Below are 18389 nucleotides of genomic sequence, written 5' to 3'. Positions count from 1 at the left end.
ACCCAGGCCACAGCAGCGACAGCACCAAATCCTCACCACTAGGCCGCCAGAGGACTTCGAGCAGCACTTCTGGACATTATTTGAGAAAGGTGTATTCAGATTAGCCAACTGCCACCTTCTCTCCAAGCCTCAGCGTCTCCAAATAATTTACATCAGGAAAACAGATTCCATTCTACAAAGGAAGAAGGTGGTGGCTTCCAAATTGGCCAGATTTGGGCACTTATGGCTTGAGAAAAAGCCCAGTTACTTGAGAAAGAAGAGATCCTTGGAACAAATTACTCCAGTTTTGCTGTTAGGTCTCTTTAGGAAAAAAGTAGTAATGATTTCAGTGATTTCATTGATATTGGCAAGATCAGTAATATTCTTACCTTCTAACATGAATTTTCAAGTTTGTTCCTATGTAAAGTACTTGTAGACTCAGAGGGCATGGTGTTCAAGCCTTTCAAAGGCACTCCTGAAGCAACTTTTGGTTTGTGCACTCAGAGTTGAATACATTATGATACTTATATATACAGTTTTAAGAAGCACTACTCCTTAGAAATTGTCAGGGAATTGTTGAGCATTGCTGTGCTTATCACCCACCCTTACATTTTAATTTTCTTTTAATAACAGGATGTACTGCTGCTTAACAATAAATTCCATTTTCAGGACTGTTAAAACCTGATTACTTGGAAAACAGGTGGGTGCTTCATGACTCTTAATGTCTGCTCACCAGTATCACCTCATAAATTATTCACCATTTTGCAGCTGTTGGTGAATTTTGCTTCCAGGATGTTTATGTGAAAGAGTATGAGTATTTGATATAAACCAAATTAATGAGCAGGGGAAAGAAGTTAGAATGAAAATGGCCTCCTAACAGTCTTAGAGCTAAAGTATGTTGTAGTTATGTGTTCCATTGTGTACAGAAAAGAAAGCATTCTTTCCTTTTTGTTCAGAAAAACAATTCTCCACCAAATTACTATAAACTGTAGTAAAACACAATAAAGTGTTTAAATGCTTCTGGCTTATCTTTAAAAGGAACACTATTTTGGTTTACAATTTTTGTTTAACTTTCTTCACCTCTTTCACTGATTTGTCCCTGGTGAAAAGGCTGAAGATTTTTAACAGATCCCAGACATGAACAAAAAAATTCTCAGAAAGTTGGCTTGAAGTACAAGTCTTTTCTGTCTGAAGAGGGTAATGATTACACTGACAGACGGTATGATGAAAATGCACCAATGCAGTTTATTTTAATTCTAATTTATGAGAATAACTTCTTAAGTGCAACATCAGAAGTCAGTCATCAATACTGAATTTGGAAAGCGCAATCAAGAAAAGAGCCACATTTTTTATTGGAACTACACAATTTCCATAGTACTAGGTACCACGATTCTAGAACAAAACCAAAAACAAAAATCTGAAATATGCGTGAGAAAAGTTCTTAAACTCCAGGAGATGCACATGAACTGCCCCAAACTGGATACAAAAGGTTGTGTAGTGTATGCACAGATTTTTCTGGGGAAAGGTCCTGTAACTTGAATCAACTTCTAGAGGTGTCCAAACAGTAAATGGTAGAATTCTAATCTCCTCCATTTCTTCAATAATGGAAGCTGTGGACTTTGGGAAGTTCACCTTTGCACATTTAAGAGTCAATTTTCATGGGAAGAGGGTAGAAAAAAGTAACCTGTGAGGACTGGGGAGCGAAAAACTCTGAAGAGTTCTTTACCTCATAAGTTTTAGTAACATGTTCTGGTTTAGAGAGGGGAAATGGGGATATCAGTGGTAACATCATAAAGTGGACGCAAGGAGACACCTACAGGGATTTTTCAAGTCCTTAAAAAAAACCAAACGTTAGTATGAAAAAAGCAAGAGCAAGAATTAAAAATGCAATTTAACTTGAGTACAATTTTCCATTTCTGCATATCAACAACTTTCTTTATTTCTGAATGTCACAAACTTCAATCAGAATACTTTAAAAAATATTATTTTGCATGCACTTAACAAATCTGACAAAGGACAAGGAGCAAGTTAACTTGCATTATGCTATGGAGTTTAAACTGAACAGCCAATGAACACATATTTAAAATCATTAGGTACAGATAACCATGAACACTTCACTGCATTAATCAGATGGCATCCTACCTCTATGCACACGCTCATGTAATACTACGAGTAATTACCCTGCAGCAGAGGCAAAATGGAGATGGAATCTCCCTAAAAAGCAAGTTTAAGGGATTAAATAGTGTCGTCATCATCATCATCACTACTGAGAACAAAGCTGCTGCCTGTGGACAAGGGCCCTTCCTCCTTAACATTCCCTAAACCACCCACAGTCCCTCTCTCATCAGAATCTTCAAACAATTTGTCACTGGAATCGTCATCAAACAACTTCTCATTGGAATCATCATCTTCAAACACCTTTTCATCTATGTCTTCATCTTCCTTTACATCTCCATCTTCCTCATCTTCTTTTCCGTCCGAATCTTCAAATACCTTTTCATCTGCATCATCTTCTTCGTCCTTTTCATCAGCATCTTCAAGTTCCTTTTCTTCTGCATCTTCTTCGTCCTCTTTCTCATCCGACTCATCATCAAATACCTTTTCATATGCATCTTCCTCTTCTTCCTTTTCATCTGACTCTTCGTCAAACTCTTTCTCAGAGCCTTCTTCATCAAACACTTTTTCAGAGCTGTCATCTTCGAATTCTGATTTTTCAGACTCATTTTCTTCTAACTCTTTTTCCGGAATGTTTTCATTAAATTCCTTGTCGGAGGCATCTTCCTCAAAACCTTTCTCAAGGCCATTTTCCTCTAACTCTTTTTCAGAGCCATCTTCAAACTGCTTTTCCGAGCAGTCTTCAGACTCTTGTTCTGAGTCGTCATCTTCAGAAGCCACCTTTTGGGGGCTGGCCTCCCCCTCAGACTCCTTGCCGGGGCCTTCTTCTTCAGACTCCTCCTCATGGCCGTTCTTGTCAGGATCTGTTTTGAGTTTCTTCTTTTTGGATTCTCTTTCAGGGACAGTCTCTTTTGACTCTTTGTTAGGATTACCCTCTTCACGCTCTTTCTCAGGGCTGCCTTCTCCAGACTCTCTCTCGGTGAAGTCTTCTTCACGCTCTCTCTTGAGACAGCCTTCCTTAGACTCTCTTTCAAGGCAGCTCTCTTCAGATTCTTCTTGGGGACCTTCAGCTTCTTTTTCAGGGCCACCTTCTTGAGCATCTTTTTCAGAAGCAGCTTCTTCAACTTCTCCCCCATCTTCCATTTTTTCAAACTTCTTTTCATCTATAGGTTCTTCAAATGCCATTTCAGTTGCGGCTGCTTGAACATTTGTTTGAGATGTGCCAGGGTGCTCAGAAAAATGCCTAACTCTAGAAGGCCCTGCCCTTTCTGGAGCACGGATGGAATTTGAACGCTGCAGGCCTCTGTTGGCCTCAGGAGCGTTGAGGAAAGCCTCCCATCCTCTCAGCCTTTCCTCCCTTTCTCTTGTGGTCTCCTCCACCTGTGTACACATGGAAACTGCTGTTAAGAGATGTTTTAGGCCAAAAGAAGTAACAACGTCTTGGAACATTTCTAATATTGCTGACAGTACTCTGATTTTATAAGGTATCACTTCTGGGAAATGAAAGCAATTCCCTATCTTCACTTTCCAAACTTTACACCTTAACTTACTAGCACTGACCTTAAGATCGTTTAAATAAATGCCCAATGCCACAGCACTGCAGAAATACCTCATCAATTAAAAAGTTAATCATTGAACTGTCTGTACTTCATAAGACAGAAAAGAAGAGAAACACTTTAGCTTAATGTGTTCTTTCCCTATTGCTGTTCTGAGCAAGCTCAACACTTCAGACTTATAAACTGAAAGAATGAAACATTTTTCTTTCCATACTCTGAATGTAAAGGATTATTTAAAAGTACTGTTACATTAAACAGATTACACATAACCGAAAACTTACATGAAAAACTGCTAGATCAGTATCTGTTGGAATGAAAGAGTTCATGTGCCCTTGACAGTTGCAGAACTCACCTGATAATCTGTAGTTCCATCCCACGCTTGGGCAGTGATTTGACGCCCACCAAACCACCTTCCATTGAGGGTTTCAATACAATAATCAGCTTCCTCTGGATCCCTAAAGGACACAGAGGCCACACCATCGGGGTGTCTCTAAAAAAAAACAAGGAAGATGAAAGAAGGAATGAATGAGAAAACTGAAAGAGAAATATATGCACGTGGCAAAGTAGGGAAGTAGTATTCTTTCTGATCATTTAAGCTAAAGATTTTATGTATGAAGTCTTTCTTTCCATTTACTCCAGCCAGTGACACGCAGCTAGCTACTTCTTTAGCTTAACTTTGTCTAGCAAAAACCAAGCATGATATCCTTGGAAATGTTCCTGCTCATAACTGTATCAAAGAAGAAGCAGACAGCATGGTTGTTAAGAATGTGGGCTGTGAAGCTGAACAGCCTTGGGATTAAATCCTGGCTCTGCCATTTACCAGCTAAATGACCTTGGGCAAGGTGCTCAATCTCTAAACTCCCTCATCTGTAAAATGGGTAAATAAATAAAAATGGGTAAAATAGCACCTACCTATCTCAGGGGATTGGGAGGATTAAATGAGATAACATGTAAAGTAACTGTAGTTTGCAATCAATAAGTGATGACTCTTTTATACTTTCACCTGGCCATATACATACTCAAGAGTGATGATAAAGGAAAATAACCAAGTCTATCAAAGTCTTGGCTTGTAATCCACGTTCATCTAATTGCTGCTAACAGATCACCACCACTAGAGAGCAGACCTACTACATAAAAACATTAATACAAAAACTTGGAGGCATACTGACATTTGGTAATAACTTATTAAAATGGAAAAAAAAATGCTTTAGGAATCATTTGTTCAAGCCACGAACTTACATCAAAGAGAAGGAGCTTCCTAATTTGTCCAAACTTTGAACACTCTACTCGAAGGTCTTCTCTGATTTCATTCAACACCAGTGGATCATCCTACAAAAAAACACTCAATTAAAAGGGGTTTTCCCCTTTATAAATCCTGAGAATGAAATTAATTGCTCTGACAAACCAACAAACAAAAGTTTTGCTTAAGGTTATTAGCTATGTTTGCCTGCAGTCTACAAAATTAAAAAAAATCAAAGTCGAAAGAAGTTAGACTATCACATCTGCTGCTACTACTACTGGTCTGCCTGGCTTTAAGGTGGGGGGATGGACAAGTATGGTAGGCAGCAATGAGAACATGCAGTGGCAAAGGAGAGTTGGAAGGAACACGTCAGTGAAAATCCCAAATAATAGCAGCTGTAACAGGTGAAGTCCTGTGGCACATATTAAGTCAGAGGCTGCTAATTCTTATGTTCTGCATGGGCATTACAATGACTGTGAAGATGAAAAATCTTTGCTTTGTGCTTTGCATAGATTCCTATTTACTAAAATGTTGCAAGGGGGAGACATATATCCTTTTCATTGACTGAAATGAAGTGAAGTGAAAGTTGCTCAGTCGTGTCCTACTCTTTGCGACCCCATGGACTATACAGTCCATGGAGTTCTCCAGGCCAGAATACTGGAGTGGGTAGCCTTTCCCTTCTCCAGGGGATCTTCCCAATCCAGAGATCGAACCCAGGTCTCCCGCATTGCAGGTGGATTCTTTACCAGCTGAGCCACTAGTGAAGCCAAGAATACTGGAGTGGGTAGCCTATCCCTTCTCCAGGGGATCTTCCCAACCCCGGGATTGAACCGGGATCTCCTGCATTGCAGGCAGATTCTTTACCAACTGAGCCATGAGGGAAGCCCTTCATTGATGGAGTGTCCTACAATTATTCTTTGTGCTTCTGAGATTCTATTTTAACTCATAGGGTAAACCTCCCTTATAAGGATTCCTGTTCATCTTGCCTCCTACCACACTGCAATAGAAACACACAAATTAAGGAGCTGCTGTTAACCAGACAATAAAAATATGTGCTTAACTACTGCTTTCTTGCAACTATGTCTATTAAGAATACTCAAACACTGCTGCTTCTAGTGGTCTTGAGTCCCCCTCCCCCAACAACAAAAGGACTTAAGATTTCCTGTGGGAATTAAATTTTTCTTCAAGTTCCAAAGCATGAAAAAGGCTCGTAAAAAAGTTACATTATCAACCTGAATTTCAACTACATACAAACAATACAAGGATATCCTATCTACTAATTTCTATTGAAGCAGACCTAAACACTTTTTAGGAAACATTTGAATCCTCACCAACTAAAGAGAACAGCAAAAAATGACAAGTGGCTTCTCCTTCTTAAAGTTTGTCAAAAGGCAAAAATAAACAACTGGTAGGCAGTTACTGAAATCAAATTTAAAATTAAAACTGTAAAAATCCCATAAATCTGAGGCTTCTAAAACTATAGCTGGCAGGACTCTGGATTTCTCCCACTTATAAAATCTAACTTTGGAGAATATGCCAATTTGTTTTATATAAAATTCTCAAACCTGAGAGGAATGGGGAATGGAGCATAAACTCCATACTCATTTAGTAAAGCCATGGGGTGGCTTCTAGTGATGTGTGTGTGGCAGGTAGTTCCTATCAGATTGGGTGCTTTCTGAAAGCAGGAATCTCCCTTGACTGAATTTCAAATACCTCACAGAACACAGCACAGTCTTTTCACACAATGAACAGTTGATAAAAACTTTTTCAGTTTGATAAACTGTTCCTAATAACTCTATTTTCTTTACCAAAGGAAATCAGGATTATATTAAAAACAAGAACTGTTTCAAAATATTTGACAAATTTAAGCATGATTCCACAGTAGAGGGAGGGGTGCATTACTGTCTTTCTTTTTTAAGAACTTTTTTATTTTTATTTTTGGCTGCATCAGGTTTTAGTTGCAGCATGCAGGCTTAGTTGCCTGGTGGCGTGTGGGATTTCAGTTCCCCAACCAGGGACTGAACCAGCGTCCCTTGCATTGGAAGGCGGACTGTCAACCGCTGGACCACCAGGGAAGTCCCTGTCTTTATTTCTTTATCAAAGTCTCAGTGCCCTTCCTAAAAGAACATAAAATTTCAGCCAAAGACTTCCCAGACTCCTGTTTTCATTTTTACCAGCTTGAAAAACAAATGTGTCTCTACTGCTATAGTATCATGAGACTTAAAGATAATAACCCCTTCCCCTGGTTAAGTATCTTTAACTTAGCCAAGCATGAAAATTTTCCAAAGACAGCTCTTTGCAAGCAACAGACCTGAGACTAAACTCAAGACTGTTAAGCTGAAACCTTCCGTGTTCAACACATAATTTTTTTCCAGGGTGGTGCTTTGTTTTCCCAGGAAAAAACCGTATTTCTCATTCCTTTCCAATCTAAACCTATACAAGACAGTCGCCAATAACCCCATGTGGCTGCTGAACCCTTGAAACATGGCTTGTCCAAATTGATGTGGGCTGCAGATGTGAAGTAAATATCAGATTTTGAAAATTTAGTACCAAAGGGGGAAAAAAACAATGAAACATAGCTTATTAACATTTTTATGGTATACACTAAAATCATAATATTTGGATATATTGGATTAAAGAAAATTCATTATTAAAATTTACTTCTTGTTTCATGTTGTATTTATACTGTGGCTGCTAGAAAAATTTAAGTTACATATGTGGCTCAGATTAGACTTCTATTGGACAGCCCTGTTATACACAATGAGAAATCCACCTCTGCATCTGAGTTTTGGTTTTCCATCTCTTAGTATTCAAATTTGCCAGGCATGATTTTTTTTTTAAATAAGGCTTTGAATTAAACACTGAAAACCCCTTAAAGTTACATTTAAAATACTAGCCTTCACTGTTCACCCTGATACCAAAAAGTATTTCTAGGCATTTTGCTTCTAACACTAATCTGCTGTTTGGACATACAGGCATACCTTGGAGATACTGCAGGTTCGGTTCCAGAACAGCACAATAAAGCAAATATTGCAATAAGGCAAGTCACACAAACTGTTTTGGTCTTCCAGTTATGTTACACTATACTGTAGTCTATTAAGTGTACAAAAGCAACATATCTAAAAAAAGATATGCCTTAATTAAAAAAATACTGCTAAAAAATGCTAACCATCACCTGAACCTCCAGCCAAGTCATCATAGTAACAAAGATTACTGATCACAAATCACCATAACAAATAGAGTAATAACAAAAAAGTATAAACTACTGCGACAATTACCAAAATGTGACAGAGAGAAAGAGAGTGAGCAAATGCTACTGGAAAGATGGTACTAACAGGCTTGCTCCACACAGGGTTGCCACAAAAACTTCAATTAAAAAAAAAAAAAAAAAAAGGTTCAACCCCTGGTCAGAGATCTAAGATCCCACAGGCTACATGGTATGACCAAAGAGGAAAAATAATAATAATAAAATAAATAAATTTAAATAATGACATGTGGCTATAGTCTACCACACTGGACAATCTACTACAGTGGACAGGCCTATACTGATACACTTTCACATTCAGGCCTACGAAACACTGAGCAAAAACACAGAAACTGCTGACAGGCTCTCATCAAGCTCGGCAGGCCACACAAGCCCAGGTAGATGGGCAAACAAAGACGGTACCAAGGGTTTCTCTGCCCAAGAACTCTGAAGCCCATCACTGCCCTCCCCAGCCTCTGTGGCACAGCTGTCTGAAAACTTTCCTTCATTTGCAAAGATGCTCAAGAGAAAATATTCTATTCACTGAGTGAATGAAAACACTCTGCCTTGTGAGTAAAAGAGGTTTCATTCATTCTTTCACTTCTTCAGATGAATGTTGAGGGCCTTCCGTGTGCTAAGCACTGGGAATATAACAGCAAACCAGGTAGAAAGTGCCCTGCCTCTCATGGAGCTCATATTCTAACAGATGAGATCCAATAATTTCAGATAATAAATGCTATGAATAAAATAAAACCGGTTAATATAAAGGCTCTATAATTCCAAAGTTATACTAAACCAATCAAGATTTTCTTTTTTAAACAATCAAGAACTTACATGCATAAAATTTCTATGCTTAAAAACGTCCACTGGAGGGAATTTGTAGGAGTCAAGGAAGAATAAATGTGCTTTTGGGAGGAAAGATTATTTGTTACGCTAGGAAAAATTAAGTCTGCCCAGGGTGATAGCTAGACGTAAGTGTCTCAATGAGCAAGGCAGGAGGCAGAAACAGGTTAAAGGTAATTACTCAACAGACTTCAACTTGCAGAGAGCCCGGATACTTAATCAATTCAATCTACATTTATGTTCATGTTCAAGTGTTAGGAGTATAGAATGTTGTGAGTCTAAGGTCTCCAGTCACAGAAATTAATAGGTCACCTAACTAAAAAAAACAATTATATGCCAAGGAAATAAAATGTAGATGAATCACAGGGAATTCTGGAGTTGCACCAAGTAGACTAGATACCATGATCCATTTATACATGCCTTTCAAAGACCCAACTGGGAGGGACAGCATTTCAAAAAGCATTTAGTGTGCATGTGAACACGTGTGGGGGTTTTTTGGCCGTCCTTGCAGCTTGAGGGATCTTAGTTCCCTGACCAGGGACTGAACTTAGGGCTCCCAGGAGTGGAAGCTCAGAGTCCTAACCATTGGACCGCCAGGAAAGTCCCTACATGCATTAAAAAAAAAAAAAAAAAACATAGTTCATTATCACTGCAAGTCTAAACTGGCTCTGTTGTATTTCAAGATTCTTCAGGATTCGAATTAGAAGAGACACCACACAGTACTAATAGACCACATGTATCTTCTCAATGACCTCAAAAGATACAGCCTCCATAGATGCACAGTAAATCCTATCACCTCACTATTTACAGAGAGAGAGTTTCACAGACCATTTTGGAGCTCTCTCAAAGGGGGGCTAAAATGATATTGCTACTCTGATTCTGTCTCAGTGCACAAAAGGAACAAGAGTGGGCTTTGGTAGGAACAAGAACATATGCAAACTGTCTGGAATTTTACATTAGGAACATTGCTTTCTTATGTGTAACTTGTTATCATTAATTTCAGAATCCAGGCAGAGAATAAAGAATTGTTCTTCCATGAATGATCCCATGAGTCTAGGCCAAAACACACAGAAAAGAACAAGATGCAGAATGTAACACAAGGTACCCTGATGACAACTAATATTCCTTAATCCTCTCTAGTAGCTCTGCTTCCTTTATTCACTTTTATTTGCTGTTCCTAGAATCGTCCATGGACATCAAGTATTACGAAGTCCTCCTGATAGCCACTAAAGAGTTTTGTAAAAATTAGATTCTGAAAAAAAACCTCCACTACTCAAATGTCGGGGACTGTATTTCACTTGGAGAAGGAAATGGCAACCCACTCCAGTATTCTTGCCTGGAGAATTCCGTGGACAGAGGAGCCTGGTGGGCTGCTGGCCGTGGGGGTCGCACAGTCAAACACGACTGAAGTGACTTAGCAGCAGCAGCAGCAGTATTTCACTAAGCTAAGGTTTTTTAAGGATCAAACTTTCAGCACTAAAGTGAGGTTTTCATTTCCAATTGTGAAACTGGTCCTCCCCACCAAAGTAAGCCTGTATTGTTGAACTGTACTTAACATCCACAAGTGACTCACAGAAATCTTTTCAAGACTATATTTTTAATATAGCAGCTGCCATTTGGGGCCACAGTATGGGTATTAGACTGGTTTACTTGGGATATGACTAAAAGAACACTGGACTAAACCTGGGAAAATCTGAAACCTTCAATTGATTCTTGGTTCCATTTTCCAACCATGACAACTCGTGAACATGCAGGATGTGACATGAGAAAGATGTGGTGAGGCAAGCTTTGGGTTCTCTTGAAAGAAAGAATATCTGTGTTTCTAACTGTACTTCTTCCTACCTCAAAATCCATTGGATGAAACATGTTTTTGATGATGACAACTCGCTCATGGCGCATTCGGGATGGGCCAGCTCGTCTCTCAGGTCTCCAATCCAACTGCCTAAGGAGACAAAGCAGGAACAAGAAGTTGTGAATTTCATTTCAGACTTGTTGGAGAGAGGAAAAAACCAGCTATAAATACAATCCTTTATTGAATGCTTAATAATGATTATTATTTGATTCCAAAACAATGTGTATTTTAGTCACAGTTACTGCACAGTTTTCTGAAATAAAAATAATGGGCAGGTGAAAGATGGACCCAGTATCTGAAATGCTCAGAGTAAGTATATTTTTCAGAACTGCTGTCTGGTTGCAAACATTCCAATGAGACTCCTGGAAAATTGGTAATTATTTAGTATCTACGACTATCTAGGAAGAGACATTTCGAGGCCAAGGAAATGTTCAAATTGTATTAGTTTCTAGGTATTTTATAATTATAAAGAACAAACAACTGCACTGAAATATGTAAAACTACTCTGTTACAATCTTAAATCTTACTGATTTGTCTATAAAATGCTTAGGTATCTACTTTATTCCTATAAAAACTATTGGCATCACAACTAAATTCTTTTATAACCATTTTACCATTAGTTTAAGCATAGTGTTAGAAGCTTTATTTAGAATTCACCATGATCTAAGTGCTCATCATTTTGGCTCATTTCTTAAAACCAGTATATTTCAAAAAACATTAAATAAATTAATAGAAACTTGATGACATGTGTATATTATATACAACCACATAGTACACGAAAAATGATAAAGCTTATAATTTCTAAGTTCTAACTCCTACTAACTAGTATAAATGTAAAAATTTAGCTCCTGGTACGCTGATTCCATCCACATTAAAAATGAACTAATGGCTCTCATATATAAACCTGAACCATCTTATTTAATTTGATATTCAACATTTTCTGTAGAGATGGCTTTATTTTATTTAAGTCCCTGTTGTATTAAAAATGAACACCCCAGAAAATGAAAAACACCATCACTGCCAAACATCCTATTACACAGATTACTGAAGGCTTCTGAGGATCTAATTAAAGTTAAAAAAATTTTTATTTTATATTGACATATAGTTGATTTATAATGTGTTATTTTCAGGTGTATAGTAAATGAAAATTCTTTAAAAATAATCTGCAGGCATATTTGATGGAACAAAACTATGCAGTTATTACCAAAAACATACTCTAGAATATTTATACAAAAACTTTCAAAACGGGAAAAAAAAACACCAACTTTTGTTGCATAGACAGCTTTTTCTTGTAGTCTTTGCACTTCTTCTTCTTCTTTGAGGCGTCATATTCTCCCTTCAACTGAAATTTTGCCACCTCGACGTGTAACTTGTAGCCTCTAATTTCATCTTCATCCAAAAGTTTTAATGCCAGATCCACAGATTCTCTCTTTGTAAAGCGAAAACAAATTACAATCAGTAAGTTACAAACTGAAACAAAACTTTAGGAGTGTTTTAGATGAATGATGACTATACACAAAATAAAAATTTAAATGTAACTACCTACATGGGAATAAAGAACTCCAGAATGCCTATCAGGAAACTTGTATTTAAGTCACAATTGTCCCCAACCGGTTATATGAAGCTAGGCAAGTTATTCAAGCTCCCTGAGCCCCAATTTCTTCATCTATAAAATGTGAATGGAAATGCCTTCTTTGCAGAGTTCCCGACAAAATTATAGTTATACCATTACTGGAATTGCAGTTTTGCCTTTTGGAGTCTCAATTTCTCATCTGTACAATGAGGCAAATGGACTTGCGTGATTTCTAAGGTGCATTTCAGTTTTAAAATTCTAAAAGTTTCCTACTTTTTTAAAAGACTAGATGACTGAAGAAACTGGGAATAGTTTGGTCAGCCTTTATTTTTTTTTGTTCATCAATTAAAATGTAGGTCTGTGATATACTAGGAAGATGATTATCTGACAGCTTGAGCATTACACACATTTGTGCATTCTGGGTCCTATACAAAGAGGGCCGTTGTCAGCTCTGCACTGATTCAAAGATCTGAGGAAAACTCAAAAGGACAACTGAAATCAGCCACACAATCAAATATGGATCCTGGAACAATTAACTATGTTATTCTGGAACTCAATTCACTGGTTTGGTAATCTTGTACTTTCATGGATCATAAATTTTATATATAAAGTTTATATATAAACCCTATTTTTCTCTTTAAAAAATTTAAAACCCAATGAAACCCCCTAAGACTCTTCACAGATTTTTAGTAAATCCTGAAGAACTTATTAAGTGTTCAAGCTCCTTACGTTTGAAAATTACATAAATATCTTCCTATAATGGTCATAGTCTTGTATGATCCCCATCATGTTCAAGAACAAGGTCAAAAACCTATCTTTCCCAATGCTGTCAGCTTACTCTTAGCCTCCTCTGATTTCACTGAAATGCTGTATACTCACAACACACTCGTGACGTTGGTACTGTTATTTTAACGCTTTGATTTCACTTTGTAATTATTTTCAGGTTCCAAGACATATGTAATATGCCATCATTGTGCCCATTTCTTTTGTACCCTGCAATAATGCATAGTAACACATGCTCCTAAGGTGATAGGTGTTCCAAAATTAATGGCTGCCTTGACACTGAACTTTCCCCTGTGCAATTTATGGTACCATGAATACATAAAGTTGTGCAAATGTCTGTTAATACTACCCTCTCTTCTCTCATTCAAAATATATTTCAAAGCACTAAGCCTAAATTATCACTTCCTTTATGGTTTAATTCAGGGGTCAGAAAACTTCTTTTGTAAAGGGCTGGTGAGTAAATATTTTAGGCTATGTGGGTCATGGTCTGTGTTGCAACTATTTAACTTTGCTATTGAAATGTGAAAGGAGGTATAGACAAATGTATAAATGAATCAATGGGGGCGTGTTACAATAAAACTTCATTCACAAAGATAGGCAGTGGGCAGAAGTTTGCCAAACCCCGGTCTAACTCATTCCAATGGGAGAATAAAATGTTACAGACTTTTTCTTTGTGGATTTTTTTGAATGTGTTCTGCCTTGATTACATGCATACACTCCTAAAGAGATATTTGTAGCAAGAATTCTTTTAAGACAAAAGAAGCACCTCTGTCCTATGACTTGCGTAATACCTTGACTTGGTAACATAGTTTCTTACAAGAGCAAGTAAATAACTTTATCAATGTGATACACACAAGCACAATCAGAAACAAGAGTTTTCTTCCCATCCTGTTTTGAATAGCCCTCACCCTTGGTTATCAACTATACAAAATTATAGCCCTGGTTCCTGAGCTGAAAATGGAGATAGAAGAAACTTACACGACCACATAACTAACCTTCAAATAACAGCAAAGTCCATCTCCTTTAAGATTTCCTTGATTATCTTTGTAAAGCTTGACCTTAAATTCTTCTGTTTGAGGATCTCTCATAATAATGCCAAACTTCGACATGAGCTGTATAAACTCATCCACTGTAATGTCTGGAGGCAAACCTGTGATGTTAAGGAAAAAAAATTATAAAGGCATCTATAACAAAGGTGAGGGTTACTTAAGTTTCTACTAATCCAAAATCTGTAATTTGGATGAGTGATGAGTGCACCAAAATTTTGGTTTTCTAAGTGTGTAAAAATCTCACATCTATAGACTTGAAGAAATTTCATATTTTAATGTATTCAAATATACATTAAAATCATGCTTTGATTAGGCCTTGTATCAACGAATCTGAAGGGGCAAACTGCTGAGTTACCTAAAGCCGTCAGAAAGGATGGCATGCAGTTATATACACGTACTTTTTCTTAGTTTTATTAAAAAACAACGTATTCCTCACTAACGTAAATAGCTGAACAAATAAATGACACAATGATAAATAACAGAATTCAGAGAAATGGAAATCTAAAAATAACTTTGTGAAAAACCTCAAAATCAAATATTTTCTATTCTAAATGTGGTTAAAAGGTATACATACCGGACACATAAACATTTGTATTTCTGTCTTCTTCAACATGAAACCATCCTAAAAATAAAAATCAAGTAAATAAATAAAACACATGCAAGAAAAGGTAAGAGTCCCATTATGAAATCCTGACAGTGTGGCAGTTTCTCAAAACTTCCAGAAACTTTTTCTTACCCTTAGAATAAGACAGACTTAATCAAATCACTGGCTAGTTTTCAAAGTATTTGGATCTTTGGACAAGTAATTCACTTCAGAGCCCTGTCTGAAAAAAGATGGCTAGCTTATCTTGGTTCTTTATGAATCTGATACTACCTTAAAAAAAAAAACCTTACCATTGCTCTGACTATAAGCTGGCATAGGTTGCTTCTGACTCCAATCTACTGTGTCAGACCTGGCCAAGCCGAAGCAAAATTGACTTGTTTAATTTAATTAGAAGTACCAAAAAAAAAAAAAAAAAGCAAACCAACCATATAAACAGAACTTTAATCTCCTAATAAGAAATACTGTTCTGCAAAGGAAGAAACTGAGAACTGAACTGAATTGAAACAATCCGCTTGATGCCTACAGGTTAGTGGGAGAGTCAACACATGAACCCGAATAATAATAATAATTAAAAATACCCGTCTTATGATTCTGTCAAAGTTCTAACTCTCCAAAAAGTAAATACATATACACATACTCATATTTTTAACTTTTATATTCATGTTTTGCAAGCTAAATCTACTTGCCTGATTCAGCCTTTCTCTTTTCTCCCTTCTTTTTCGGATCACTGGGTTCAGGGGGTTGTCTTTGCGGAGGTTCTTCTGCAGGCCTAGCACTGACCTCTTGGACACCTTGGACACTTGCAGTAGAACTAGATGCACCATCGTTAGAAAAGCCGTAATTGGCCTGATATGTAGCAATGAAATCTTCAGTGATCTAAATAAGAAGTTTAGTGCACACACACACAGAAATTAAAAAATGATTTCCTACTGTGAAAAGTCTACACTGTGTTAAATAACAGTATATTCAGTTATACAATGTCACATTTGAGTGTTTCTGTGGATAACAGTCATTAAAGCATATATGAAGAACAGTCACCTACGTAGAAAACTGCCAAAGAGAATAAAAAAATTAAGACATGGGTACTTGGATTATCAACACAAAAGTCTGAGATACTATTAAAGGCATTTTAAGTGACGTTGGCACCTTTCCTAGTTGTTTCAATCGTAAATTACTATCTCTGTAGTCTACTTGACTAAGACTACAAATATATATATCAAAGGAAGTACCAGATAACAATAAACAGAATAAAAACCAACAGTCAACTAATAACCTAACAACAGAATCAAATTTTCTTTTATTACACAGATGAATATAAGTGTATGCACTCTAAATATTTAAATACCTGTAGGCAGAGAACACAAAGACTAGAACTCTGATTTGATGTATAAAGGATGGGGCTAACAATTACAAAATTAAAAGCTATTTTAACACCATTACGAATTAAATCACATTATCATTTAATGTCAAAACAAATCAAGAACAAATCCAACTCACATCCATCGTCCTGGCTCTTAAAGAAAAAGACACAATTGCACAATGAAACAAATGTAGTTATATCTTCATAGCAGTCAATGTGAGGAACACATAGGAATGAGGAAAATTTAAAACTTGGAAGTTTGAAGTGGTATGGGTTCCATAACATAAAAAGATAGAGCCAAAAATTACTCTAATAGCAGATGACTGTTGAAGTACTCAGAAGGCTGAAGAAACCAAATCTGCACTCTAGCTGGCACCACCAGTAACCAAGTGAAATGTTATGTTTAACAATTCAGAGGGACTGGAACATACACACAAAAAATGGGAAATAGTTGAAATAAATAATTAAAAAAATAACACTCAAATTACACAATGCAGACACGGTTTGCATCACTGGCTTGCAAGTCTATTGGTGTGTGATAAGAATCCTGTTTTCCACGTGTACCACGAGACTTTGATTAACAGGGTACTCTGATCAAAAAGTTTACAGAACCAAGTTTAACATCGGTCATTTTACTTCCAAGCTTAAACAGAATGCTTAACAATTTACAGGTACTCTAAATAAATACGCACAGATCTTTTCCATCCAAATTCTGTGCTCTTCCTGTCATATTCCTATAGTGATATGGTTCAAATATACGTGTCTAGGACCAACTTTAGTAGGGAAGGAAAAAAGATGCAAAGTTCAATCAGTAAAAATTTACCAATTTATCAATTTCTTTCAACTCAAGAAGTTGCATTTTGCACCTACCACATCAGTTAACCATCTGAATTCCCAGGGTAAGTAAGATTGAGACTACTCGAGACTAACATCGATTGAATTTGCTCTTGGTGTTTTTCCTCTTTGCAATAAAAAGCAGTCACTGACAAAAACCAACTGCAACCGTCATAGATAAAATTAATAAGGCATAAAAAGGACTTAAGAATTACATTACATTGAAGACATCTCCCTAAAGATATCCGTTCCTTTATACGTCGGTTCTGCCACAGATAAAACAAAAAGAAACGTCACTAGCCAGAGGGGCTCTAACCCAGGACCTCAGCAAAGAAAACGTGAAAGGAGCGCCCCGCGAGGCTGGCCAGGTGGGCCCGCTGTGCAGCGGCGCCCGAGCGACTCTTACCTTGGGGAACCAAGCCTTCTTGTCGAGGTCCCACTCGTACGGGGTGTCAGTCGGCTGCTGCCCGAAAGAATCGGTTTCTGCACCGGGATCTTTCTCGGTGTCGTCGTCCTTGGTGTCTCCGTACAATTCTTGCATTCGCAACTGCTCATCAAACTCGTCGTTCGCATCCAAGTTGTTGCCGCTCATGTTGGCCACTTAGCCTAGAGGCAAGCTCCGGTCGAATGAAGAGGCCGAGCTGATGCTGGAGGGGAACAGAGAAAAGGAGGTTGGCCACACTCAGCCCGCTCCCCACCGCCCCCCGGCCCGCCTCCCCGCGGCGCCCCAGCAGCCCCCGGGAAGTCAGGGCCACTCGCCGGCCGCACCGCCCCCCCGCTCCGCCCGCTGCCCGCCCGCCGCGCGCGCGCGCGTCGCAGGTTCCGGCCCCGCCGCGCCACCGCCCACCTGATTCGCCCCGCCGGGCCTCGCAGCCGCCGCTCGATCCGGGTCGAGGCGGGAGCGCGCAGGCGCGCCGCCGCCGCCGATCGGGTCTGAGGCAGCTGCGGCTCCCGCGTCTACGTTTGGAAACCACTTTGGAAACCCGAGGCCCGCTCAGGATGACACAGTCGCCATTGTTGGCGCGTCGCGACGTCGCGGGTCGCGCCGACACGCCCCCAGTGGCGTCAATAGGGGCCGACGCGGGCCAGCGGCGTGGGGCCCCGGGGGCGGGGCTCTGGGGGCTGCGCTGCAGCAGAGCGGTGATGCTCAGCCGGGCCGTCCTGGCGCGGGGGCCGCGGGGAGCGCAGGGCCTGCGGCCTCTTGGGAACGCTGGGCTCCGCGGGGTCCGCAGCGAGCCGGTAGCCCAAAGGCGTGGGAAGATTCCCACTCGGCCAGCGCCGGAGCAGGCGTCGAAGCGGCCGCCATCTTGGGGGAGTGGACGGGGCGGGCGGGACAGGTCGCGCTGCGACAGAAAGA

At 38.9% G+C, this 18389-nt stretch overlaps 1 protein-coding gene across 1 annotated transcript; it reads right to left on the bottom strand.

The window, feature by feature from the left end:
• Positions 1 to 1203: 1203 nt before the first annotated feature.
• On the bottom strand, positions 1204 to 18087 carry HTATSF1 (HIV-1 Tat specific factor 1). Its single transcript, XM_043896587.1, has 10 exons — positions 17880 to 18087; positions 17439 to 17679; positions 15525 to 15714; positions 14809 to 14856; positions 14181 to 14335; positions 12095 to 12258; positions 10820 to 10919; positions 4890 to 4979; positions 4003 to 4140; positions 1204 to 3474 (listed from the first exon to the last, which is right to left on the bottom strand). Exons 2-10 carry the CDS (start codon positions 17622 to 17624, stop codon positions 2215 to 2217), a joined length of 2331 nt encoding a protein of 776 aa, XP_043752522.1. The 5' UTR covers positions 17625 to 17679; positions 17880 to 18087; the 3' UTR covers positions 1204 to 2214.
• Between the last annotated feature and the right edge of the window lie 302 nt (positions 18088 to 18389).

The sequence above is a fragment of the Cervus elaphus genome, chromosome X (genome assembly GCF_910594005.1).
Source record: "Cervus elaphus chromosome X, mCerEla1.1, whole genome shotgun sequence".
Classification (NCBI taxonomy): domain Eukaryota; kingdom Metazoa; phylum Chordata; class Mammalia; order Artiodactyla; family Cervidae; genus Cervus; species Cervus elaphus.
The sequence above is the reverse complement of the archived record's forward strand: the minus strand, read 5'-3'. Positions and strand labels throughout refer to the sequence as shown.